At 47.4% G+C, this 27,982-nt stretch overlaps 1 protein-coding gene across 1 annotated transcript in view; it reads left to right on the forward strand.

Moving 5' to 3' along the window:
* LOC142209061 (uncharacterized) overlaps positions 1-27,982 on the forward strand; it is a 385,129-nt gene that overhangs the window by 284,892 nt on the left and 72,255 nt on the right. Inside the window, exon 10 of the mRNA XM_075278004.1 lies at positions 27,515-27,708. Within this exon, the coding sequence (XP_075134105.1) occupies positions 27,515-27,708 (194 nt within the window). The remainder of the gene's footprint in view (positions 1-27,514; positions 27,709-27,982) is intronic.

Raw genomic sequence — 27,982 nt, forward strand, 5'->3', positions numbered from 1 at the left:
TCGTAACAGGGGGAATATAGTAACAATGTGTCACTAATAGGCGGTATAGACGTAACAGGTGGGAATATAGTAACAATGTGTCACTAATAGGCGGTTAGGACGTAACAGGGGGGAATATAGTAACAATGTGTCACTAATAGGCGGTTAGGACGTAACAGGGGGAATATAGTAAACAATGTGTCAGTAATAGGCGGTATAGGACGTAACAGGTGGGAATATAGTAACAATGTGTCACTAATAGGCGGTATAGACGTAACAGGGGGAATATAGTAACAATGTGTCAGTAATAGGCGGTATAGACGTAACAGGGGGAATATAGTAACAATGTGTCACTAATAGGCGGTATAGACGTAACAGGGGGAATATAGTAACAATGTGTCACTAATAGGCGGTATAGACGTAACAGGGGGAATATAGTAACAATGTGTCACTAATAGGCGGTATAGACGTAACAGGGGGAATATAGTAACAATGTGTCACTAATAGGCGGTATAGACGTAACAGGGGGAATATAGTAACAATGTGTCACTAATAGGCGGTATAGACGTAACAGGGGGAATATAGTAACAATGTGTCAGTAATAGGCGGTATAGACGTAACAGGGGGGAATATAGTAACAATGTGTCACTAATAGGCGGTATAGACGTAACAGGGGGAATATAGTAACAATGTGTCAGTAATAGTCGGTATAGACGTAACAGGGGGGAATATAGTAACAATGTGTCACTAATAGGCGGTATAGACGTAACAGGGGGAATATAGTAACAATGTGTCACTAATAGGCGGTATAGACGTAACAGGGGGGAATATAGTAACAATGTGTCACTAATAGGCAGTATGGACGTAACAGGGGGGAATATAGTAACAATGTGTCACTAATAGGCGGTATAGACGTAACAGGGGGAATATAGTAACAATGTGTCAGTAATAGGCGGTATAGGACGTAACAGGGGGGAATATAGTAACAATGTGTCAGTAATAGGCGGTATAGACGTAACAGGGGGGAATATAGTAACAATGTGTCAGTAATAGGCGGTATAGACGTAACAGGGGGGAATATAGTAACAATGTGTCACTAATAGGCGGTATAGACGTAACAGGGGGAATATAGTAACAATGTGTCACTAATAGGCGGTATAGACGTAACAGGGGGGAATATAGTAACAATGTGTCACTAATAGGCGGTATAGACGTAACAGGGGGAATATAGTAACAATGTGTCACTAATAGGCGGTATAGACGCAACAGGGGGGAATATACACTCACCGGCCACTTTATTAGGTACACCATGCTAGTAACGGGTTGGACCCCCTTTTGCCTTCAGAACTGCCTCAATTCTTCGTGGCATAGATACAACAAGGTGCTGGAAGCATTCCTCAGAGATTTTGCTCCATATTGACATGATGACATCACACAGTTGCAGTCGCAGATTTGTCGGCTGCACATCCATGATGCGAATCTCCCGTTCCACCACATCCCAAAGATGCTCCTCTATTGGATTGAGATCTGGTGACTGTGGAGGCCATTGGAGTACAGTGAACTCATTGTCATGTTCAAGAAACCAGTCTGAGATGATTCCAGCTTTATGACATGGCATTGCATTATCCTGCTGAAAGTAGCCATCAGATGTTGGGTACATTGTGCTCATAAAGGGATGGACATGGTCAGCAACAATACTCAGGTAGGCTTTGGCGTTGCAACGATGCTCAATTGGTACCAAGGGGCCCAAAGAGTGCCAAGAAAATATTCCCCACACCATGACACCACCACCACCAGCCTGAACCGTTACCGATACAAGGCAGGATGGATCCATGCTTTCATGTTGTTGACGCCAAATTCTGACCCTACCATCCGAATGTCGCAGCAGAAATCGAGACTCATCAGACCAGGCAACGTTTTTCCAATCTTCAATTGTCCAATTTCGATGAGCTTGTGCAAATTGTAGCCTCAGTTTCCTGTTCTTAGCTGAAAGGAGTGGCCCCCGGTGTGGTCTTCTGCTGCTGTAGCCCATCTGTAGCCTCAAAGTTGGACGTACTGTGCGGCGTTCAGAGATGCTCTTCTGGCTACCTTGGTTGTAACGGGTGGCTATTTGAGTCACTGTTGCCTTTCTATCAGCTCGAACCAGTCTGGCCATTCTCCTCTGACCTCTGGCATCAACAACGCATTTCCGCCCCCCACAGAACTGCCGCTCACTGGATGTTTTTTCTTTTTCGGACCATTCTCTGTAAACCCTAGAAATGGTTGTGCGTGAAAATCCCAGTAGATCAGCAGTTTCTGAAATACTCAGACCAGCCCTTCTGGCACCAACAACCATGCCACGTTCAAAGGCACTCAAATCACCTTTCTTCCCCCCCATACTGATGCTCGGTTTGAACTGCAGGAGATTGTCTTGACCATGTCTACATGCCTAAATGCACTGAGTTACCGCCATGTGATTGGCTGATTAGAAATTAAGTGTTAACGAGCAGTTGGACAGGTGTACCTAATAAAGTGGCCGGTGAGTGTAGTAACAATGTGTCAGTAATAGGCGGTATAGACGTAACAGGATGGAATATAGTAACAATGTGTCACTAATAGGCGGTATAGACGTAATAGGGGGGAATATAGTAACAATGTGTCACTAATAGGCGGTATAGACGTAACAGGGGGGAATATAGTAACAATGTGTCACTAATAGGCGGTATGGACGTAACAGGGGGAATATAGTAACAATGTGTCAGTAATAGGCGGTATAGACGTAACAGGGGGAATATAGTAACAATGTGTCACTAATAGGCGGTATAGACGTAACAGGGGGAATATAGTAACAATGTGTCAGTACTAGGCGGTATGGACGTAACAGGGGGAATATAGTAACAATGTGTCAGTAATAGGCGGTATAGACGTAACAGGGGGAATATAGTAACAATGTGTCACTAATAGGCGGTATAGACGTAACAGGTGGGAATATAGTAACAATGTGTCACTAATAGGCGGTATAGACGTAACAGGGGGAATATAGTAACAATGTGTCACTACTAGGCGGTATAGACGTAACAGGGGGAATATAGTAACAATGTGTCACTAATAGGCGGTATAGACTCAACAGGGGGGAATATAGTAACAATGTGTCAGTACTAGGCGGTATAGACGTAACAGGGGGGAATATAGTAACAATGTGTCACTAATAGGCGGTATAGACGTAACAGGGGGAATATAGTAACAATGTGTCACTAATAGGCGGTATAGACGTAACAGGGGGAATATAGTAACAATGTGTCACTAATAGGCGGTATAGACGTAACAGGGGGGAATATAGTAACAATGTGTCACTAATAGGCGGTATAGACGTAACAGGGGGAATATAGTAACAATGTGTCAGTACTAGGCGGTATGGACGTAACAGGGGGAATATAGTAACAATGTGTCACTAATAGGCGGTATAGACGTAACAGGGGGAATATAGTAACAATGTGTCAGTACTAGGCGGTATGGACGTAACAGGGGGGAATATAGTAACAATGTGTCACTAATAGGCGGTATAGACGTAACAGGGGGAATATAGTAACAATGTGTCACTAATAGGCGGTATAGACGTAACAGGTGGGAATATAGTAACAATGTGTCACTAATAGGCGGTATAGACGTAACAGGGGGAATATAGTAACAATGTGTCACTACTAGGCGGTATAGACGTAACAGGGGGAATATAGTAACAATGTGTCACTAATAGGCGGTATAGACGTAACAGGGGGGAATATAGTAACAATGTGTCAGTACTAGGCGGTATAGACGTAACAGGGGGGAATATAGTAACAATGTGTCACTAATAGGCGGTATAGACGTAACAGGGGGGAATATAGTAACAATGTGTCACTAATAGGCGGTATAGACGTAACAGGGGGAATATAGTAACAATGTGTCAGTAATAGGCGGTATAGACGTAACAGGGGGGAATATAGTAACAATGTGTCACTAATAGGCGGTATAGACGTAACAGGGGGGAATATAGTAACAATGTGTCAGTACTAGGCGGTATAGACGTAACAGGGGGGAATATAGTAACAATGTGTCACTAATAGGCGGTATAGACGTAACAGGGGGAATATAGTAACAATGTGTCACTAATAGGCGGTATAGACGTAACAGGGGGAATATAGTAACAATGTGTCACTAATAGGCGGTATAGACGTAACAGGGGGAATATAGTAACAATGTGTCACTAATAGGCGGTATAGACGTAACAGGGGGGAATATAGTAACAATGTGTCAGTAATAGGCGGTATGGACGTAACAGGGGGGAATATAGTAACAATGTGTCACTAATAGGCGGTATAGACGTAACAGGGGGAATATAGTAACAATGTGTCAGTAATAGGCGGTATAGACGTAACAGGGGGGAATATAGTAACAATGTGTCAGTAATAGGCGGTATGGACGTAACAGGGGGGAATATAGTAACAATGTGTCACTAATAGGCGGTATAGACGTAACAGGGGGAATATAGTAACAATGTGTCAGTAATAGGCGGTATAGACGTAACAGGGGGGAATATAGTAACAATGTGTCAGTAATAGGCGGTATAGACGTAACAGGGGGAATATAGTAACAATGTGTCACTAATAGGCGGTATAGACGTAACAGGGGGAATATAGTAACAATGTGTCACTAATAGGCGGTATAGACGTAACAGGGGGAATATAGTAACAATGTGTCACTAATAGGCGGTATAGACGTAACAGGGGGGAATATAGTAACAATGTGTCAGTAATAGGCGGTATAGACGTAACAGGGGGGAATATAGTAACAATGTGTCACTAATAGGCGGTATAGACTCAACAGGGGGGAATATACACTCACTGGCCACTTTATTAGGTACACCATGCTAGTAACGGGTTGGACCCCCTTTTGCCTTCAGAACTGCCTCAATTCTTCGTGGCATAGATACAACAAGGTGCTGGAAGCATTCCTCAGAGATTTTGCTCCATATTGACATGATGACATCACACAGTTGCAGTCGCAGATTTGTCGGCTGCACATCCATGATGCGAATCTCCCGTTCCACCACATCCCAAAGATGCTCCTCTATTGGATTGAGATCTGGTGACTGTGGAGGCCATTGGAGTACAGTGAACTCATTGTCATGTTCAAGAAACCAGTCTGAGATGATTCCAGCTTTATGACATGGCATTGCATTATCCTGCTGAAAGTAGCCATCAGATGTTGGGTACATTGTGCTCATAAAGGGATGGACATGGTCAGCAACAATACTCAGGTAGGCTTTGGCGTTGCAACGATGCTCAATTGGTACCAAGGGGCTCAAAGAGTGCCAAGAAAATATTCCCCACACACCATGACACCACCACCACCAGCCTGAACCGTTACCGATACAAGGCAGGATGGATCCATGCTTTCATGTTGTTGACGCCAAATTCTGACCCTACCATCCGAATGTCGCAGCAGAAATCGAGACTCATCAGACCAGGCAACGTTTTTCCAATCTTCAATTGTCCAATTTCGATGAGCTTGTGCAAATTGTAGCCTCAGTTTCCTGTTCTTAGCTGAAAGGAGTGGCCCCCGGTGTGGTCTTCTGCTGCTGTAGCCCATCTGTAGCCTCAAAGTTGGACGTACTGTGCGGCGTTCAGAGATGCTCTTCTGGCTACCTTGGTTGTAACGGGTGGCTATTTGAGTCACTGTTGCCTTTCTATCAGCTCGAACCAGTCTGGCCATTCTCCTCTGACCTCTGGCATCAACAACGCATTTCCGCCCCCCACAGAACTGCCGCTCACTGGATGTTTTTTCTTTTTCGGACCATTCTCTGTAAACCCTAGAGATGGTTGTGCGTGAAAATCCCAGTAGATCAGCAGTTTCTGAAATACTCAGACCAGCCCTTCTGGCACCAACAACCATGCCACGTTCAAAGGCACTCAAATCACCTTTCTTCCCCCCCATACTGATGCTCGGTTTGAACTGCAGGAGATTGTCTTGACCATGTCTACATGCCAAAATGCACTGAGTTGCCGCCATGTGATTGGCTGATTAGAAATTAAGTGTTAACGAGCAGTTGGACAGGTGTACCTAATAAAGTGGCCGGTGAGTGTAGTAACAATGTGTCAGTAATAGGCGGTATAGACGTAACAGGATGGAATATAGTAACAATGTGTCACTAATAGGCGGTATAGACGTAATACGGGGGAATATAGTAACAATGTGTCACTAATAGGCGGTATAGACGTAACAGGGGGGAATATAGTAACAATGTGTCACTAATAGGCGGTATAGACGTAATAGGGGGGAATATAGTAACAATGTGTCAGTAATAGGCGGTATAGACGTAACAGGGGGAATATAGTAACAATGTGTCACTAATAGGCGGTATAGACGTAACAGGGGGGAATATAGTAACAATGTGTCACTAATAGGCGGTATAGACGTAACAGGGAGGAATATAGTAACAATGTGTCACTAATAGGCGGTATAGACGTAACAGGGGGAATATAGTAACAATGTGTCACTAATAGGCGGTATAGACGTAATAGGGGGGAATATAGTAACAATGTGTCACTACTAGGCGGTATAGACGTAACAGGGGGAATATAGTAACAATGTGTCACTAATAGGTGGTATAGACGTAACAGGGGGAATATAGTAACAATGTGTCACTAATAGGCGGTATAGACGTAACAGGGGGGAATATAGTAACAATGTGTCAGTACTAGGCGGTATAGACGTAACAGGGGGAATATAGTAACAATGTGTCAGTAATAGGCGGTATAGACGTAACAGGGGGAATATAGTAACAATGTGTCACTAATAGGCGGTATAGACGTAACAGGGGGGAATATAGTAACAATGTGTCACTAATAGGCGGTATAGACGTAACAGGATGGGAATATAGTAACAATGTGTCACTAATAGGCGGTATAGACGTAACAGGGGGGAATATAGTAACAATGTGTCACTAATAGGCGGTATAGACGTAACAGGGGGGAATATAGTAACAATGTGTCACTAATAGGCGGTATAGACGTAACAGGGGGAATATAGTAACAATGTGTCACTAATAGGCGGTATAGACGTAACAGGGGGGAATATAGTAACAATGTGTCACTAATAGGCGGTATAGACGTAACAGGATGGGAATATAGTAACAATGTGTCACTAATAGGCGGTATGGATGTAACAGGGGGAATATAGTAACAATGTGTCACTAATAGGCGGTATAGACGTAACAGGGGGAATATAGTAACAATGTGTCACTAATAGGCGGTATAGACGTAACAGGGGGAATATAGTAACAATGTGTCACTAATAGGCGGTATGGACGTAACAGGGGGGAATATAGTAACAATGTGTCACTAATAGGCGGTATAGACGTAACAGGGGGGAATATAGTAACAATGTGTCACTAATAGGCGGTATAGACGTAACAGGGGGAATATAGTAACAATGTGTCACTAATAGGCGGTATGGACGTAACAGGGGGGAATATAGTAACAATGTGTCACTAATAGGCGGTATAGACGTAACAGGGGGAATATAGTAACAATGTGTCACTAATAGGCGGTATGGACGTAACAGGGGGGAATATAGTAACAATGTGTCACTAATAGGCGGTATAGACGTAACAGGGGGAATATAGTAACAATGTGTCACTAATAGGCGGTATGGACGTAACAGGGGGAATATAGTAACAATGTGTCACTAATAGGCGGTATAGACGTAACAGGGGGGAATATAGTAACAATGTGTCACTAATAGGCGGTATGGACGTAACAGGGGGAATATAGTAACAATGTGTCACTAATAGGCGGTATAGACGTAACAGGGGGGAATATAGTAACAATGTGTCACTAATAGGCGGTATAGACGTAACAGGGGGGAATATAGTAACAATGTGTCACTAATAGGCGGTATAGACGTAACAGGGGGAATATAGTAACAATGTGTCACTAATAGGCGGTATAGACGTAACAGGTGGGAATATAGTAACAATGTGTCACTAATAGGCGGTATAGACGTAACAGGGGGAATATAGTAACAATGTGTCACTAATAGGCGGTATAGACGTAACAGGGGGAATATAGTAACAATGTGTCACTAATAGGCAGTATGGACGTAACAGGGGGAATATAGTAACAATGTGTCACTAATAGGCGGTATAGACGTAACAGGGGGGAATATAGTAACAATGTGTCACTAATAGGCGGTATGGACGTAACAGGGGGAATATAGTAACAATGTGTCACTAATAGGCGGTATAGACGTAACAGGGGGGAATATAGTAACAATGTGTCACTAATAGGCGGTATAGACGTAACAGGGGGGAATATAGTAACAATGTGTCACTAATAGGCGGTATAGACGTAACAGGGGGAATATAGTAACAATGTGTCACTAATAGGCGGTATAGACGTAACAGGGGGGAATATAGTAACAATGTGTCACTAATAGGCGGTATAGACGTAACAGGGGGGAATATAGTAACAATGTGTCACTAATAGGCGGTATAGACGTAACAGGGGGAATATAGTAACAATGTGTCACTAATAGGCGGTATAGACGTAACAGGGGGGAATATAGTAACAATGTGTCACTAATAGGCGGTATAGACGTAACAGGGGGGAATATAGTAACAATGTGTCAGTAATAGGCGGTATAGACGTAACGGGGAATATAGTAACAATGTGTCACTAATAGGCGGTATAGACGTAACAGGGGGGAATATAGTAACAATGTGTCACTAATAGGCGGTATAGACGTAACAGGAGGGAATATAGTAACAATGTGTCACTAATAGGCGGTATAGACGTAACAGGGGGGAATATAGTAACAATGTGTCACTAATAGGCGGTATAGACGTAACAGGAGGGAATATAGTAACAATGTGTCACTAATAGGCGGTATAGACGTAACAGGGGGAATATAGTAACAATGTGTCACTAATAGGCGGTATAGACGTAACAGGGGGAATATAGTAACAATGTGTCACTAATAGGCGGTATAGACGTAACAGGGGGAATATAGTAACAATGTGTCAGTAATAGGCGGTATAGATGTAACAGGGGGGAATATAGTAACAATGTGTCACTAATAGACGGTATAGACGTAACAGGGGGAATATAGTAACAATGTGTCACTAATAGGCGGTATAGACGTAACAGGGGGAATATAGTAACAATGTGTCACTAATAGGCGGTATAGACGTAACAGGGGGGAATATAGTAACAATGTGTCACTAATAGGCGGTATAGACGTAACAGGGGGAATATAGTAACAATGTGTCACTAATAGGCGGTATAGACGTAACAGGGGGGAATATAGTAACAATGTGTCACTAATAGGCGGTATAGACGTAACAGGGGGGAATATAGTAACAATGTGTCACTAATAGGCGGTATAGACGTAACAGGGGGGAATATAGTAACAATGTGTCACTAATAGGCGGTATAGACGTAACAGGGGGAATATAGTAACAATGTGTCACTAATAGGCGGTATAGACGTAACAGGGGGGATATAGTAACAATGTGTCACTAATAGGCGGTATAGACGTAACAGGGGGGAATATAGTAACAATGTGTCACTAATAGGCGGTATAGACGTAACAGGGGGGAATATAGTAACAATGTGTCACTAATAGGCGGTATAGACGTAACAGGGGGAATATAGTAACAATGTGTCACTAATAGGCGGTATAGACGTAACAGGGGGGAATATAGTAACAATGTGTCACTAATAGGCGCTATAGACGTAACAGGGGGAATATAGTAACAATGTGTCACTAATAGGCGGTATAGACGTAACAGGGGGGAATATAGTAACAATGTGTCACTAATAGGCGGTATAGACGTAACAGGTGGGAATATAGTAACAATGTGTCACTAACAGGCGGTATAGACGTAACAGGGGGAATATAGTAACAATGTGTCACTAATAGGCGGTATAGACGTAACAGGGGGGAATATAGTAACAATGTGTCACTAATAGGCGCTATAGACGTAACAGGGGGAATATAGTAACAATGTGTCACTAATAGGCGGTATAGACGTAACAGGGGGGAATATAGTAACAATGTGTCACTAATAGGCGGTATAGACGTAACAGGTGGGAATATAGTAACAATGTGTCACTAACAGGCGGTATAGACGTAACAGGGGGAATATAGTAACAATGTGTCACTAATAGGCGGTATAGACGTAACAGGGGGGAATATAGTAACAATGTGTCACTAATAGGCGGTATAGACGTAACAGGTGGGAATATAGTAACAATGTGTCACTAATAGGCGGTATAGACGTAACAGGTGGGAATATAGTAACTATGCTGCTTCATATAATGCTCTTAGTTCAAACTACACTCCCTGTGAATCCATCTTGCTTGCTGATATCTATGGACAGAGTTTCCCTAGTGACAGGGAGTGAATAGCAAGTCAGATAGAAGTAGGACATGTGTGAGGGCACTGGGGAGCATTATACTGTGTAAGGGCACTGGGGAGCATTATACTGTGTAAGGGCACTGGGGAGCATTATACTGTGTATGGGCAATGGGGAGTATTATACTGTGTAAGGGCACTGGGGAGCATTATACTGTGTGTTGGCACGGGGGAGCATTATACTGTGTAAGGGCACTGGGGAGCATTATACTGTGTAAGGGCACGGGGGAGCATTATACTGTGTAAGGGCACTGGGGAGCATTATACTGTGTAAGGGCACTGGGGAGCATTATACTGTGTAAGGGCACTGGGGAGCATTATACTGTGTAAGGGCACTGGGGAGCATTATACTGTGTAAGGGCACTGGGGAGCATTATACTGTGTAAGGGCACTGGGGAGCATTATACTGTGTATGGGCAATGGGGAGTATTATACTGTGTAAGGGCACTGGGGAGCATTATACTGTGTGTTGGCACGGGGGAGCATTATACTGTGTAAGGGCACTGGGGAGCATTATACTGTGTAAGGGCACGGGGGAGCATTATACTGCGTAAGGGCACTGGGGAGCATTATACTGTGTAAGGGCACTGGGGAGCATTATACTGTGTAAGGGCACTGGGGAGCATTATACTGTGTAAGGGCACTGGGGAGCATTATATTGTGTAAGGGCACTGGGGAGCATTATACTGTGTAAGGGCACTGGGGAGCATTATACTGTGTAAGGGCACTGGGGATCATTATACTGTGTAAGGGTACTGGGGAGCATTATACTGTGTAAGGGCACTGGGGAGCATTATACTGTGTAAGGGCACTGGGGAGCATTATACTGTGTAAGGGCACTGGGGAGCATTATACTGTGTAAGGGCACTGGGGAGCATTATACTGTGTAAGGGCACTGGGGAGCATTATACTGTGTAAGGGTACTGGGGAGCATTATACTGTGTAAGGGCACTGGGGAGCATTATACTGTGTAAGGGTACTGGGGAGCATTATACTGTGTAAGGGCACTGGGGAGCATTATACTGTGTAAGGGTACTGGGGAGCATTATACTGTGTAAGGGTACTGGGGAGCATTATACTGTGTAAGGGCACTGGGGAGCATTATACTGTGTAAGGGCACTGGGGAGCATTATACTGTGTAAGGGTACTGGGGAGCATTATACTGTGTGTAAGGGCACTGGGGAGCATTTTACTGTGTGGAGGACTATTGGGGCCACTTACCTAGCTATGCCTTGTCCTTAGAGCTTTGGTGGCCTGAAGATCCCTCTGTCACATAAGGAAACCCTGTTATTGTAAATAGCACCCGGTAGGTGAGGGCCCTGATGCCCATTTGGCCTCCATTACCCTCATGATGATGAGAACATTGCAGGAAGGACCATCAGTTGGGAGTCGGAGTACATGGGGATGTCTCAGAATAGCTTTTTATTCAGCTGTATTAAGAATAGTCCCCTGTTCCAGACAGAGCGCAGTATATCTGTAGATTCCTTCACAGGGGATTGACAACGTATAGAAGGGGACGTTTCACCATCACCACATATAGACTTTGTATGTTGACATAGGCAACATACAAAGTCTATATGTGGTGAGTATGAACTGCACGGTCCCACATTCTATCCAGTTGTCTCTCCCCTGAATGAAGAATCCTACAGATGCAGACACAGAAAAGCTGGAACAGAAGATTAAAGCCCTGAAAAGACGTCGCAACTACGGCTCTGCATCCTCACCCTTGAAGTCTTTCTTTAATATAATGTCTTCGTCTCTTACATTACGTGGGTATATGGCGACCAGTGGAGTTACATGCTCACGTTGTGGTATGTTTCTGTATCTTCTTCATTGTCTTCTCATGTTCCTATATCATTAGGTCTTGGAATCTCCACCATGTCATCAGTTGCTCCGGCTTTGGCTGCCTCGGCCAGTGCCGTTCCTGTATTGGGGCTTCTTGCGGTTCTTGGGGGAAGTTTATCTTTGAATATCATTCAAGCCTTAAAAAACGGTAACTCAAAATGTAAGAATTGTCAGAAGATGATCCAACATGGAAGGGAATCTCCAACTAAGACTCAAGACGGGTTCCTAGACCTGGGCAAGGAATTTAATTCCGAAGTGTTAAAAGTCTTCATGAAACTTTCCGCCAACGAAGTAGATGAAGAAGAGCAGTACAAGCTGGTGGTAAGGGCAGTCACCTAAGTATTGGAACATTTATGGAATTGAGTCACCGAAACGCTGGTGAAGGGGGATTTATCAACCCATCTACTTTACATCAGTGTTTTGGAGATCATGTGGTGTGTCTTTGGTGTGTCTTTGGTGCAGGGCTCTTCTGTCGTTACCCTCATGTTTCACCTTTCTTGCCACTTCTTGAGTGGAGCAATGTGTGGAATGAGGTGGGACAGGGCAGGACAGGGCAGGACAGGGCAGGGCAGGGAGCTTTGGCTCGATGCACTTAGTACATCTCAGGCTAGATTTCCCCCAATGTGTTGTGTGATTGTTTTGTTCCATATAATGTAATCCTCAGATTACAGGTCTGGTGGAGGGAGGTTATAATTAGAGATGAGCGAACACTAAAATGTTCGAGGTTCGAAATTCGATTCGAACAGCCGCTCAATGTTCGTGTGTTCTAACGGGTTTCGAACCCCATTATAGTCTATGGGGAACAGATACTCGTTAAGGGGGAAACCCAAATCCGTGTCTGGAGGGTCACCAAGTCCACTATGACACCCCAGGAAATGATGCCAACACCTCTGGAATGACACTGGGACAGCAGGGGAAGCATGTCTGGGGGCATCTAACACACCAAAGACCCTCTATTACCCCAACATCACAGCCTAACAACTACACACTTTACACACTCAATACCACCTCTCTGACAGTAGGAAAACACCTTGAAACATGTGTATTTGGCACTTGCAGTGAGGAGAGCTTGTCACCAGCAGTGAATTTGGCCCTTGTAGTAAGTTGAGGTTGGCACCAACATTTGTTTTGAAAATCAGGGTGGATTGAGCCTCTAACCAGCAGAGTTTGGGCAAATTCATGGTGGAGGGACCCTCTAAAAACCCCAGTTTGGGCAAATTCATGGTGGAGGGAGCCTCTAACCAGCCCAGTTTGGACCAATTAATGGTGGAGGGAGCCTCTAACCAGCCCAGTTTGGGCAAATTCATGGTGGAGGGAGCCTCTAAAAAACCCAGTTTGGACCAATTCATGGTGGAGGGAGCCTCTAAACAGCCCAGTTTGGGCAAATTCATGGTGGAGGGAGCCTCTAACCAGCCCAGTTTGGACCAATTAATGGTGGAGGGAGCCTCTAAACAGCCAAGTTTTGGGAAATTCATGGTGGAGGGAGCCTCTAACCAGCCCAGTTTGGACCAATTCATGGTGGAGGGAGCCTCTAAACAGCCCAGTTTGGGCAAATTCATGGTGGAGGGAGCCTCTAAACAGCCCAGTTTGGGCAAATTCATGGTGGAGGGAGCCTCTAACCAGCCCAGTTTGGACCAATTAATGGTGGAGGGAGCCTCTAAACAGCCAAGTTTTGGGAAATTCATGGTGGAGGGAGCCTCTAACCAGCCCAGTTTGGACCAATTCATGGTGGAGGGAGCCTCTAAACAGCCCAGTTTGGGCAAATTCATGGTGGAGGGAGCCTCTAAACAGCCCAGTTTGGGCAAATTCATGGTGGAGGGAGCCTCTAACCAGCCCAGTTTGGACCAATTAATGGTGGAGGGAGCCTCTAAACAGCCAAGTTTTGGGAAATTCATGGTGGAGGGAGCCTCTAACCAGCCCAGTTTGGACCAATTAATGGTGGAGGGAGCCTCTAACCAGCCCAGTTTGGACCAATTAATGGTGGAGGGAGCCTCTAACCAGCCCAGTTTGGACCAATTAATGGTGGAGGGAGCCTCTAAACAGCCCAGTTTGGGCAAATTCATGGTGGAGGGAGCCTCTAAACAGCCAAGTTTTGGGAAATTCATGGTGGAGGGAGCCTCTAACCAGCCCAGTTTGGACCAATTCATGGTGGAGGGAGCCTCTAAACAGCCCAGTTTGGGCAAATTCATGGTGGAGGGAGCCTCTAACCAGCAGAGTTGGGGGAAATCAGGGTGGAGGGAGCCTAGTATTAGCAGAATTGTGCAACGCTTATGGTGGATGAGTATGAGGATGCGGAGGAATTGGAGAGGTTGAGTACAGACATGGAGTTTCATGTTGGGGTGCTTTACACAGGTGGGCACAAAAATGACGGCTCTACCCAGTGGTGGTTCATTTTTATCAAAGTGAGCCGGTCGGCACTCTCAGCTGACAGACGGGTGCGCTTGTCAGTGATGATGCCACCGGCTGCACTGAACACCCTCTCAGATAGGACGCTGGCGGCAGGACAGGACAGCACCTCCAAGGCATATAGGGCAAGTTCAAGCCACAGGTCCAACTTCGACACCCAATACGTGTAGGGCGCAGAGGGGTCGGAGAGGACAGGGCTGTGGTCGGAAAGGTATTCCCGCAACATGCGCCTATACTTCTCACGCCTGGTGACACTAGGACCCTCCGTGGCGGCACTTTGGCGAGGGGGTGCCATCAAGGTGTCCCAGACCTTAGACAGTGTGCCCCTCGTTTGTGTGGACCGGTGAGAACTTGGTTGCCTACTGGAGGAACTGCCCTCCCTGCCGCCAACGTCACATGCTGGAAACATCTCCATCATATTCTGCACCAATTGCCTGTGGCAAGCATTGATGCGATTGGCCCTCCCCTCTACCGGAATAAAAGACGAGATGTTGTTTTTATACCGGGGGTCAAGGATAGCAAAGATCCAGTACTGGTTGTCCTCCATGATTTTGACAATACGCTTGTCGGTTGTAAAGCACCCCAACATGAACTCAGCCATGTCTGCCACAGTGTTAGTTGGCATGACTCCTCTGGCCCCACCGGAAAGTTCAATCTCCATTTCCTCCTCATCCTCCATGTCTACCCATCCGCGCTGCAACAATGGGACGATTCGAAGTTGCCCGGAAGCCTCCTGTATCACCATCACATCATCGGACAACTCTTCTTCCTCCTCCTCCTCCTCCTCCTCCTCCATTAAACGCAGTGAAGCGGACAGATGTGTGGACCTACTCTCCAGCTGTGACGGATCGGATGCTATCCCTAACTCCTCTGTGTGATCTGAGTTATCCCTGATGTCAATCAGGGATTCTCTCAGAACACACAAGAGCGGGATTGTAAGGCTCACCATCGCATCCTCAGAGCTCACCCTCCTTGTGGACTCCTCAAAGACCCGTAGGATGTCACAAAGGTCTCTCATCCATGGCCACTCATGGATGTGAAACTGAGGCAGCTGACTTTGTGGCACCCTAGGGTTTTGTAGCTGGTATTCCATCAAAGGTCTCTGCTGCTCAACCACTCTATTCAACATCTGAAACGTTGAGTTCCAGCGTGTGGGGACGTCGCACAAAAGCCGGTGTTGTGGCACATGCAGGCGTTGCTGGAGAGATTTTAAGCTAGCAGCGGCTACTGTCGACTTGCGAAAGTGGGCGCACATGCGCCGCACTTTCACCAGTAGCTCTGGAACATTGGGGTAGCTCTTTAGGAAACGTTGCACCACTAGGTTGAAGACGTGGGCCAGGCATGGAACATGTTGGAGTCCGGCAAGCTCCAGAGCTGCTACCAGGTTCCGGCCGTTATCACAAACGACCATGCCTGGGCCCAGGTGCAGCGGCTCAAACCATATTGCCGTCTCATCGAGGAGGGCATCCCTCACCTCGGAGGCAGTGTGCTGTCTGTCCCCCAAGCTGATCAGCTTCAGCACAGCCTGCTGACGTCTACCAACGCCAGTGCTGCAACGTTTCCAACTCGTAGCTGGGGTCAATCTAACAGCGGAGGAGGAGGCGGTGGCGGAGGAGGAGGCGGTGGCGGAGGAGGAGGCGGTAGAGGAGGAGGAGGAGGGGGGTGTTCTTCTCGTGTCCCTGCCAGGAATGTTAGGCGGGGAGACGAGGTACACCGGGCCAGTTTGGGAAGCAGTCCCAGCCTCAACTACATTCACCCAGTGTGCCGTCAGTGAAATGTAGCGTCCCTGTCCGCATGCACTTGTCCACGCGTCGGTGGTCAAGTGGACCTTTGTGCAAAGCGCGGAACTAAGGGCCCGCCTGATGTTGAGTGACACGTGCTGGTGCAAGGCGGGGACGGCACACCGGGAGAAGTAGTGACGGCTAGGGACGGCATAGCGAGGTGCCGCAGTTGCCATCAGGTCCAGGAAGGCGGGAGTTTCAACAAGCCGGAACGCCAACATCTCCTGGGCCAGCAGTTTAGCGATGTTGGCGTTCAAGGCTTGCGCGTGTGGGTGGTTAGCAGTGTATTTCTGCCGCCGCTCCAATGTCTGAGAGATGGTGGGTTGTTGTAAAGAAACGCCTGATGGTGCCTTTGATGGTGCAGGAGAAGGAGATAAGACAGGACCAGGGGAGGATGAGGTAGAAGTCAACAAAGTGGCGGAGGCAGATGAAGTGGTGTCCTGGCTCGTCCTCTGGAGTGCATCGCCAGCACAGTCAGCAGTGGCAGTGGCAGAGGCAGAGGCAGAGGCAGTGGCAGTGGCGTGAACGGCAGGCGGCCTTTGTCCTGCCGTTGCTGCCTGCCACTGATTCCAGTGCTTGGATTCCAAATGACGGCGCATTGAAGTGGTGGACAGGTTGCTCTTCTCAGAGCCCCTAATCAATTTCGAGAGGCAAATTGTGCAGACAACACTATATCTGTCCTCGGCGCATTCCTTGAAAAAACTCCACACCTTCGAGAAACGTGCCCTCGAGGTGGGAGTTTTTCGGGGCTGGGTACGAACTGGAACATCTTGGGAGATTCCGGGTGTTGCCTGGCTTCGCCTAAGCTGCTGACCTCTGCCTCTGCCTCTAGCTACCCTTTTTGGTGCTGCACCTGCCTCAACATCCACACTACTTTCCCCGCTTGACATTCCCCCTGTCCAGGTCGGGTCAGTGTCCTCATCATCCACCACTTCCTCTTCCAACTCCTGTCTCATCTCCTCCTCCCGCACAATGCGCCGGTCAACTGGATGCCCTGACGGCAACTGCGTCACATCATCGTCGATGAGGGTGGGTTGCTGGTCATCCACCACCAAATCGAACGGAGATGGAGGAGACTCTAGTGTTTGAGCATCTGGACACAGATGCTCCTCTGTTAGGTTCGTGGAATCGTGACGTGGAGAGGCAGGTTGAGGGACAATGAAAGGAGCGGAGAACAGCTCTGGGGAGCAGGGACAGTTTGGGTTATTGTTCTGTAAAGCTTCGGAATTTTGGGAGGAAGGAAGACAAGACTGTTGGGTAATAGGAGGAGAGGAGGCAGAGTCTGACTGGCTGCTGGACAATGTGCTGTAAGCGTTCTCTGACAGCCATTGCAAGACCTGTTCCTGGTTCTCGGGCCTACTAAGGTTTGTACCCTGCAGTTTAGTTAATGTGGCAAGCAACCCTGGCACTGTGGAGTGGCGCAATGCTTGCTGCCCCACAGGAGTAGGCACGGGACGCCCTGTGGCTTCACTGCTACCTTGCTCCCCAGAACCATTCCCCCGACCTCGCCCACGGCCTCGTCCACGTCCCTTTCCGGGAGCCTTGCGCATTTTGAATTCCTAGTTAGAAATTGGCACTGTATACCAGTAGTAAAAATTGTGGGTGCACGTAACCCCAATATATTCTTTGAATTCCCAGTCAGAAACTGGCACTATATGGCAGTAGCAAGAAATGAGGGTATTTGTATTCCCAATATACTCTTTGAATTCCCAGTCAGACAATGGCACTGTATACCAGTAGTAAAAATTGTGGGTGCACGTAACCCCAATATATTCTTTGAATTCCCAGTCAGACAATGGCACTGTATACCAGTAGTAAAAATTGTGGGTGTATATAGCCCCAATTCTATTGCTAGGGGACTTGCAGGGTATTTCTGGGGTGAAGGTGGGGGGGCACACCGTTGGAACGGGTATCGGGGTATATATCGGGTATACGGGAATACACTGACAGTGTATTCCATTCAGGATCCTGGGAAAGCTGGGTTGCGGCGATTGAGCCCGTCAGTGCCACGTTACACTGACAAGCTTCTCCCTGGAATTTAGCTCTTATAAGAGCTGTTGGTTGTCTTCTCCTTCCTATCCTAGCCTGTCCCTGCCTACCCAGAATCTAAGCCCTAGCTAGCTGGACGGAAACCTCCGTCCTCGGTGAATTGCAAGCTCAGAATGACGCGAACCTGGGCGGCGCTGTTCTTTTAAATTAGAGGTCACATGTTTTCGGCAGCCAATGGGTTTTGCCTACTTTTTTCAACGTCACCGGTGTCGTAGTTCCTGTCCCACCTACCCTGCGCTGTTATTGGAGCAAAAAAGGCGCCAGGGAAGGTGGGAGGGGAATCGAGTAATGGCGCACTTTACCACGCGGTGTTCGATTCGATTCGAACATGCCGAACAGCCTAATATCCGATCGAACATGAGTTCGATAGAACACTGTTCGCTCATCTCTAGTTATAATCCATGTTCTATGGGATTGGTCAGCACTGGAGTCAGGGGCCTCAACATTTCATTTGTATTAGAGACATCCAAATGTGAGGCGTGTAAGGTGTCAAAGTGATGGGACTTGTCAAGGAAGCAAATTTAGGTTTACTAAAAAGTATTGTTGGAGAGAAGTCCTCAGTAGCTGACGCCTTTATTAATGGCTAACTTTAAAAAAAGGATGACATATTGCAAGCCTTCAGGATACTAGAACGACCCCTTCATCAGGCCAAACACAATGTCTGACGGTAGGCATATGTATACAGGAATAGAGGGTTAGATGCAAAATAGATGGAGAACAGAACATGCAAATACACAGTTCATCAACTATTTATGTAACTATGTATGTAATTCAAAGAACATATGTATCAGTTCACAGGAAGGTTCTGGGTTTATGGTTCCTTTGATCAGTCACGTGGTGTCTAGTTGTTGTAAAACGTCATAAAACCCTGTGACTGGTTTAGCCCCATTTGGAGAGTATCAAAGGTCATCATGAGTTTGCATTCCCATATCTGGCCATCTTTTTTGTTTTTGAAATTACCTCTTCAAACCAGGATCTTCCTATCATACCACATTGGAATAGCCTTAAGAAAGGCTATTCTTCTCCTACCTTTAGATGTCTTCTCCGCACCGCCATTCAGTATAAATCCTAATTTTCGTCAGTATGCAAATGAGTTCTCTCACAGCACTGGGGGGGCTTCCCCAATGCTGCGAGACGACTCTCCAGCACCACCTCCATCTTCTTCAGGATCACGCGTCTTCTTCTGGCGTTGGGGGTCAAACTTCTAGGCTTCTGGCATGCCAACTGCGCATGCCCACAGGCCACAAGAAAATGGCTGCTTACTTATTGTGTGAACGGCCATTTTTCTTGTGGCTGCAGGCCTGATGCCCGATGCCTCCATTGCTGCAAGAGAACTCATTTGCATACTGACGAAAACAGGGATTTATACCAAACAGCGGCGCGGAGAAGACATCTAAAGGTAGGAGATGAATAGTCTTTCTTAAGGCTATTTTGACGTGTTACCCAGAAAAAAAAACTTTAAAAAAAAAACAAGAAAAAGGGGTGGGGGAGATAATAAATAAATAGAAATAAGATGGAAATGGGGTAAAATCAACAATAGGAATACAAATAACCAACATTCTGCTAGTAAAGAAGAGAAGGTATGAGGGTGCAGATATGTTTGTTGAGTATTTGGGGTGCAGATACTCCTCCTATTTCTGATGGGTCAGTGGTCGGTGGTCTCCCGGTAGATTGTGTCATTGCACAAGGTGGTCACACATTTTATGACGTTTTTATTTATTCTCTTGAAGGAAAATTTGGAACAAAAACAAAAAGCAATTTATGAGGCAAAAAGGAAAGAAACGCTCGGGGCGTCCGACAAGTCACTGACCGAAGAGAGGAAATCCTTGGAGGCCGATTATATGAAAGACAAGCAGAGGGGGGTTCAGGTAAGGACAACGACTCCTAACCAATATATCTTATCGGGGTGCAATGTTCTATCAATACCAAGACATTCCGAGCAGATAGGAATGAGTGGCAGAGACTCCTCAGTCCCTCCGAGGCAGTTTTTTGGCCTAGAGGGGCGACATTCAGTGCAAGGCTCTTTCTTACACCAAACATTCATTCTGTGATTTGCATTGTATGACTAAGACTATTGCACTCTACTAAGTGGCCCATGGCCCTGGGATGAAGTTAAGGTATCGCCATTGTTGCATTTACAATTTCTTATAACATTCCGATATCACTTTCATGTCTTGCTAGATTCTGGAGTTCCTGATGGAGTATTGTCAAGAACTGGACAGTAAGGAATCCACCATAGCAGAGGATAAAGGAAAAGAGAAATTGGCTGGTAAGGTTTAAGAATAACTCCGACCCCAAACTTATCATAGAGCCAGAATGCTTTGTGCTGAAGGGGTCATAGGAAGACAACTAGAGATGAGCGAACAGTGTTCTATCGAACACATGTTCGATCGGATATCACGCTGTTCGCCATGTTCGAATCGAACACCGTGTGGTAAAGTGCGCAAAAACTCGATTCCCCGGCACCTTTTTTGCACCAATAACAGCGCAGGGGAGGTGGGACAGGAACTACGACACCGGTGACGTTGAATAAAATTGTAAAAACCCATTGGCTGCCGAAAACATGTGACCTCTGATTCAGAAGAACAGCGGCGGCCATCTTGGCGTCATTCTGAGCTTTCACTTGGTCACAGACGGAGGTCTGCGGCCATAGAGTTAGGAATTAGATTCTGCTAGGCAGGGATAGGAGAGGAGAGGAGAGGAGAGGAGAGGAGAACCGACAGCTTTTGTAAGAGATACACTGAAGGGAGAATCAAAAAAAGAATGTCACAGTGTCTACCCACTAACGCTAACGTGGGAGTCACAGGCTGCATCAGCGCTACCCAGCTCTCCGCGGTGGGGATAATACTAAGTGGGATACACTGAAAGTGTATTCTCACATACTCTATATACCCTTAATCCACGTTATAACAGTGTACCCACCGGAACGAACTGGCATACACTGAAATGCTCAGCCCATATACCCTCAATCCATGTCCTAACAGTGTGCCCCCCCCCCCCCCCACCCCGTAGCTAACTGTATACACTGAAATGCTCAGCCCATGGAATGTGGATTAAGGGTATATAGGGTATGACAGTGTGACAGTATGACATTCTCCTGGGTTGCCAGTGTGAAATCCCCAAATTATTTGGGGATACATACACCCTACATCTCAGGCTCTTGCCATATTCACCCAGGTTGTCAGTGTTAATTCCCCAAATTATTTGGGGATACATACATACATTTTAATTCTCAGGCTAATGAAGCTTCACTAAGGTTGTGACAGTGTGTAACCCCCCCCCCCCCAAAACCTTGGCATTCATACATTCTAATTGTCAGGCTATAGAAGATTTAGCCAGGTTGTGACGGTGTGTAACCCCACCAACACTAAGTGGGATACACATTAATAGTCAGACTATATACGCTCAACCCAAGGCATACAGGTCCAAATTATACACCCAATTACTGTAATTCATAGAGGGATCGGAGAGGACAGGTCTGTGGTTGGCCAGGTACTCACGCAACATGCGTCTATACTTTTCCCTCATGATGACACTAGGCCCCTAACTGGCAGTAGTTTGGGCGGGGGGGGGGGGGGACATTAACGTGTACCAGACCTTGTACGGTGTTCCCCTGGTGGTTGTGCAGCAGATGGAAATATCCTCTCTGACGCCCAAGAGGGTTTACGGAAACATTTCCATCATATTCTGCACCAGTTGCTTGTGCCAATTATTTTTGCAATTTTTTTTCCTCTCCCCTAATATAAGAAAGGAACAGACATTTGACCTAGACCGGGGTTTGAGGCTTGCAAAAATCCAGTATTATTTGCTCTCCATGATGTGAAGTATGCGTTTGTCTCTTGAAAAGCAACTAGACATGAAGTCAGCCATGTGAGCCAGAGTGTTACTTGGCATGCCTTTGCTGGCCCCAACTGTAAGGGTCACTCTCCATTTCCTCCATTTTCCACTCCCCTTCACACCATCTGTGGTGAAGCAATGGGATGCACTGAAGTGCACCCTCTAGCCTCGTGTGGGACAGGGACATCAGATGCCACTCCATCCACCTCGTCTTCCTCCGCTAGCCAACGATGCGAAGATGAGAGGAGTGTGCTCTGAATGTTTTCTGCCTAGCAGAGGCTACTTCTCACTTATGAAAATGGCCCCACTTGACCTGTATATCAGGCACAATGGTGTAGGTTTCAAAGAAACATGGCACCAACAAGTTGAAAACGTGGGTCATGTGTGGACCGTGTTTGAGTCTGGCAAGCTCCAGATCTGCTACCAGGTTCCGGCCATTATCACAGGTGCAAAAATGCCCGGCCCCAGGTGTAGCAGGGAAAAAAACATTGCCATCTCAGCCAGGATGGCATCACTGACCTCGGAGGCACTGTGCTGTCTGTCCCCCAAGCTGATGAGCTTCAGCACGTCCTGATGACATCTCCCCACGCCAGTGTTACAGTGTTTTCCGCTAGTAGCTGGGGTGGAGGTTGCAGCGTAGTAGGCTTTCAGTTAACTCCTGCCATGAATTTTGGGCTGGGAGAGGAGATAGGCCACCCCAGTTTGCACCCCGGGCCCAGACTCCACTACATTCACCCTGCCTGTCATTAAAGATAAGTACTGCAGCATCCCTGACCACAGGCGCTTGTCCATGTGTCGGTGGTCAAGTAGACCTTGCAGCAAAGCGCAGAGCTCTGGGCCCGACTGATGTTATGGGACACATGCAGGTGCAAGGCAGGGGCAGCACACCAAGAGAAGTAGTAACGGCTAGGCCCAGCATAGAGAGGTGCCCCAGCATTCCACGGTGTGTCCCCACAAAACCTAAGTGGGATACACCAATTGTCAGGCTATGTACACTCAACCCAAGGCATACAGGTCCAAATTATACACCTAATTAGTGTAATTCGTAGAGGGATCGGAGAGGACAGGTCTGTGGTTGGCCAGGTACTCACACAACATGCGCCTAATGCGCCTATACTTTTCCCTCATGATGACACTAGGCCCCTAACTGGCAGTAGTTTGGGCAGGGGGGGGGGACATTAACGTGTACCAGACCTCTGCACCTCTGTACCAGACTGGTGCCCTCTTATCCAGAGGGATAAGGGATTGGAGGGATTGGAGAGGACAGAGCTGGCTTTGGCCAGGTACTCCCACAACATGCACCTATACTTGTCCCTCCTGGTGACACTAGGCCCCTCAGTGGCGGTAATTTGGCCAGGGGGGCCATTAACGTGTCCCAGACCTAGGAATAAGTCTTGCAGCAGGGTAGAGTTTTGCATGCCTTTGCCTCTACCCACTGTTTTTGCTGCTTAGCTTGCCTCCACATCTACACTGCTTTCGCCCCTAGACATCACCCCAGTTTATGCCTCTGCTTCTACCCAGCTTTTTGGTTGATTTAGCTTCCTTCCACATCTACACTGCTTTCGCCCCTAGACATCACCCCAGTTTATGCCTCTGCTTCTACCCAGCTTTTTTGTTGATTTTGCTTCCCTCCACATCTACACTGCTTTCGCTCCTGCCTCCTAGACATCACCCCTGTCCATGTGGGGTCGGTGGCCTCGTCATCCACCAATTCTTCTTCCAATTGCGCACTGTCCCCTTACTGCAAACTGCACATAACCACAGCTTGCCCTGATGGCAACTGTGTCTCATCATCCCCACTGAGTTCCAGAAACGTCGGTGGCGGGTCCACAACCACAAAATTGGAAGGAAATGGCAGATGCTGCAGTATTTCTAACAGCTGTTCCTGGTGCTCGGGCCTGGTCTGTGTTGTACCCTGCATCCTGCTTAACGCAGCTGCCATATCCGGAGTTGTGCTGAGCGCATGCTAATGTTTTGTGTCCACTGCAATGGATGGGATAGGATTTCACATAAGTCTGCCACCCATGGCCACTCATGGTTGAGCAACTGAGGGAGCTGACTTTGACGAATCCTAGGGTTTTGCAGTTGGAACTCCATCAAAGGTCTGTGCTGCTCACACACTCTGCTCAACACATGATATGTTTAGTTCCAGCAGTGTGGAGACGTCACACAACAGCCGTTGTTCGGGCAGATACCGGCGTTGTAGGAGTGCATAGAGGCTAGCGGCGGCAACTATAGACTTTCAAAACTATCCGCACAAGCGCTGCACTTTCACCAGTAGCTCAGGAACATTGGGAGACTTTTTTAAAAACCGTTGCAGCACTGAGTTAAAAACGTGGCCCAGGCATGGAACATGTTACAGGCTGCCAAGCTACAGAGCCGATCCCAGGTCCTGGCCATTATCACACATGACAACATGCCTGGGCCCAGGTGCAGTGGCAAAAACCACATTGCCGTCTCATCGAGGATGGCATGACTCACTTTGTAGGCAGTGTGCTGTCTGGCCCCCAAGCTGATGAGCTTCAGCACGGCCCGCTGACGTCTCCCCACACCAGTGTTGCAGCGTTTCCAGCTCGTAGCTGGGGTCAATCTAACAGCGGAGGAGGAGGAGGGTGGTGTTTCAGCCCTCCTCCCAGGAATGTTGTGTGGGGAGACAAGTCAGTCCACCACATTTTGCGACCCGGTCCCCGCCTCAAGTACATTCAACCAGTGTGCCAAGATTGAAAGGTAGCGTCCCTGTCCACATGCACTTGTCCATGCGTAGGTGGTCAAGTGGAACTTTGTGCAAAGCGCTGGACTTAGGGACCGCCTCATGTTTGGGGAAAAGTGCTGCTGAAAGGTGTGGATGGCACAGTGAGGTGGCGCAGTAGCCAGCAGGCCCAACAAGGGCAGAGTGTCCACAAGCCGGAACACCAACATCTCCTGGTCCAGAAGTTTTAAGATGAGGCTGTTGAAGCTTTGGGCATGTGGGTGGGTTGTGCTGTACTTTAGCCTGGAATGAAAGGCCTGAGAGATGGGGAGTTGCTGGGAAGAGGCGCATGATGGCGCAGGCAACAGGAAAAGGGGAGGATGAGGGTGAACTCCCCAAAGTGTCAGAGTTAGATTTGGAGGTGACCTGGATGGTGGTTTGGACTGCAGCGCCAGCACTGTCAACAGTGGGAGAGGCAGTGGCCGCAATTATCCTGCGCTTGCTCTCACCCACTGAGCCCAGTGCTTGCTTTACAAATGACGGCACATGACAGAGGTGGTAAAGTTGCTCTTTTTAAAGCCCCTACTCAGTTTAGCATTGCAAAGTGTGCAAACCACACTCAGTTTGTCCTCCACCTATACATTTACAAATGATCTCCCCCATTGAGGAACGTGGCCTCGATGGGGGAATTTTTCTAAGGAGGCTAGAAAGGAGAGCATTTTGGGCCTTGCTGGCTCAGGCCTGGCTGGCTCAGGCCTATTGTCATGACCTGATTGTTTGTGTTGGTGTATTGTTCTGTCGGGGATTTGATCTGGGCTTTCTGTGATCTGCTGGTGGGTTCCCTACCATTGAGCCATCAGTGTGTATATAGGGTTCTGGTCTTCTGAACACACTTGAGGTTATAGGAGTCTAACCTCAGGTGTTATGGATCGCCATCATCCTATGGGAGGATCTGGGGGCCTTTATTAGGAAGAGGGCTGGCTCCACCAGTTGCTGGTTTTTGTGGTCCCAACTTAGAATTCTTGGCCGGAGGAGGAGGAGGAGGAGGAGGAGGGTTCTGCTTGTGCTTACTGACTAAAAAGGAGTTTGAGTGTTGTTTGTGTGTGAGTTGGTTTCCCTCCACACTTCTACTCTGCCCTGCCCTTCACGTCTGTTTGTTTGTCACTATCTGGTTGTTTGAGGTGGGTTCCAGTTTATTTTACCCCAGTCTTGTGTTTACCCTTTCCTCACCTCTCCACTGTCCCTCTCCTCATTTCTCTGGTTTTGTATTGTGTTGTGCTGCGTGTCAGTTGTCCAGCACCTCCCGTCCTGTTTGTTTGTCCGTAGCTGCACCTTTATTTCTGCAGGGGTCACCACCCTAGAATCCCCAGTCCCTAGCTTTCTTGCAGCTCTTGCCCTGTCTGTCTGTCAGGTCTTCGTGCTAGAGAGCCAGGAGTCGTCGGGGCCAAGGTTAGCTTGGAGACAGCTGACCACCACCCGTAGGCAGGGCCTAGCTAGCCACCGTAGTGCCAGGGATAGTCTCCTTCCCCTGTCTCCTTAGCGGTGCAATCTGCAGCCTGGAATCTGTGTCTGGACTCTGACACGAACGTGACACCTATCTTCTGTCAAGCAGCTATCCTGTGACTCTGGACATGCCTCTGCCTCTAGCCACCTTTTTCCCTGCTTAGCTTGCCTCCACATCCACACTGCTTTTGCCCCTAGACAACACCCCAGTCCATGCCTCAACTTGTATCCCCAGTTTTTGCTGCTTAGCTTGCCTCCACATCCACACTGCTTTTGCCATTAGACATCACCCCAGTCCATGACTCTGCTTGTATCCTTAGTTTTTGCTGCTTAGCTTGCCTCCACATCCACACTGCTTTTGCCCCTAGACATCACCCCTATCCATGCCTCTGCCTCTAGCCATGTCTGCCACCCATGGAAACTCATGGTACAGAAACTGAGGGAGCTGACTTTGAGGAACCCTTGGGTTTTGTAGATGGAACTCCATGAAAGGTCTGTGCAGCTCACACAAGCTATATGCTATACATTCTGCCAATCAACGCTGGTTCTTCTCCTACCTTTCCGAAGTCTTCTCCGCTCTGCGTCCCCGCATCTTCTTCCGGGTGGAATTCACTCTGCCTAGGCATCCGGCCTAGGCAGAGTCAACTGCGCATGCGCGTGCAGAGTAAATTCCACCCGGAAGAGGACGCGGGGAAGCTGCGCCGGGAGAAGACTTCAAGCAGAATCCAGCCCGACCGTCACTCATGGACTTGATAAATATGATTTTATCGAATGTTGCCTACCCCTGAAACGAGCATTTCCCCCCATAGACTATAATGGGGTTCGAAATCCGTTCGAACAGTCAAACAGTGTGTGGCCGTTCAAATCGGATTTCGAACCTCGGACATTTTAGTGTTCGCTCAACTCTAACTAAGACCTTGAATTGGTGGAGGGGGAGAAGTGTCTTTATCAGAGAAATTCTATTCATTATTCTCTTCATTGACTTCTCCAGAGCAGAGATCCCGGGCAGAAGCTGCAGCACGAGACAAGGAGATCCTGGAAAAGGACAAGATGGAGCTGAGGAAGAACCTGGAGAACGAAAAAGAAAGTTATAAGACAAATGTGAAGACACTGGAGAAGAAACTGACTGAAGAAAGTAACAAGATGAAGGAGGAAACAGAAAGGCTAAAAAAAGAGAAACTCAAGGTAACAGATCACATGTGCAGAGTAACAGATCACATGATACAGTGTAACAAATCCCATGGTGCAGAGTAACAGATCACATGGTGCAGAGTAACAGATCACATGGTGCAGAGTAACAGATCACATGGTGCAGAGTAACAGATCACATGGTGCAGAGTAACAGATCACATGGTGCAGAGTAACAGATCACATGGTGCAAAGTAACAGATCACATGGTGCAGAGTAACAGATCACATGGTGCAGAGTAACAGATCACATGGTGCAGAGTAACAGATCA

Source organism: Leptodactylus fuscus, chromosome 6 (genome assembly GCF_031893055.1).
Source record: "Leptodactylus fuscus isolate aLepFus1 chromosome 6, aLepFus1.hap2, whole genome shotgun sequence".
NCBI lineage: Eukaryota > Metazoa > Chordata > Amphibia > Anura > Leptodactylidae > Leptodactylus > Leptodactylus fuscus.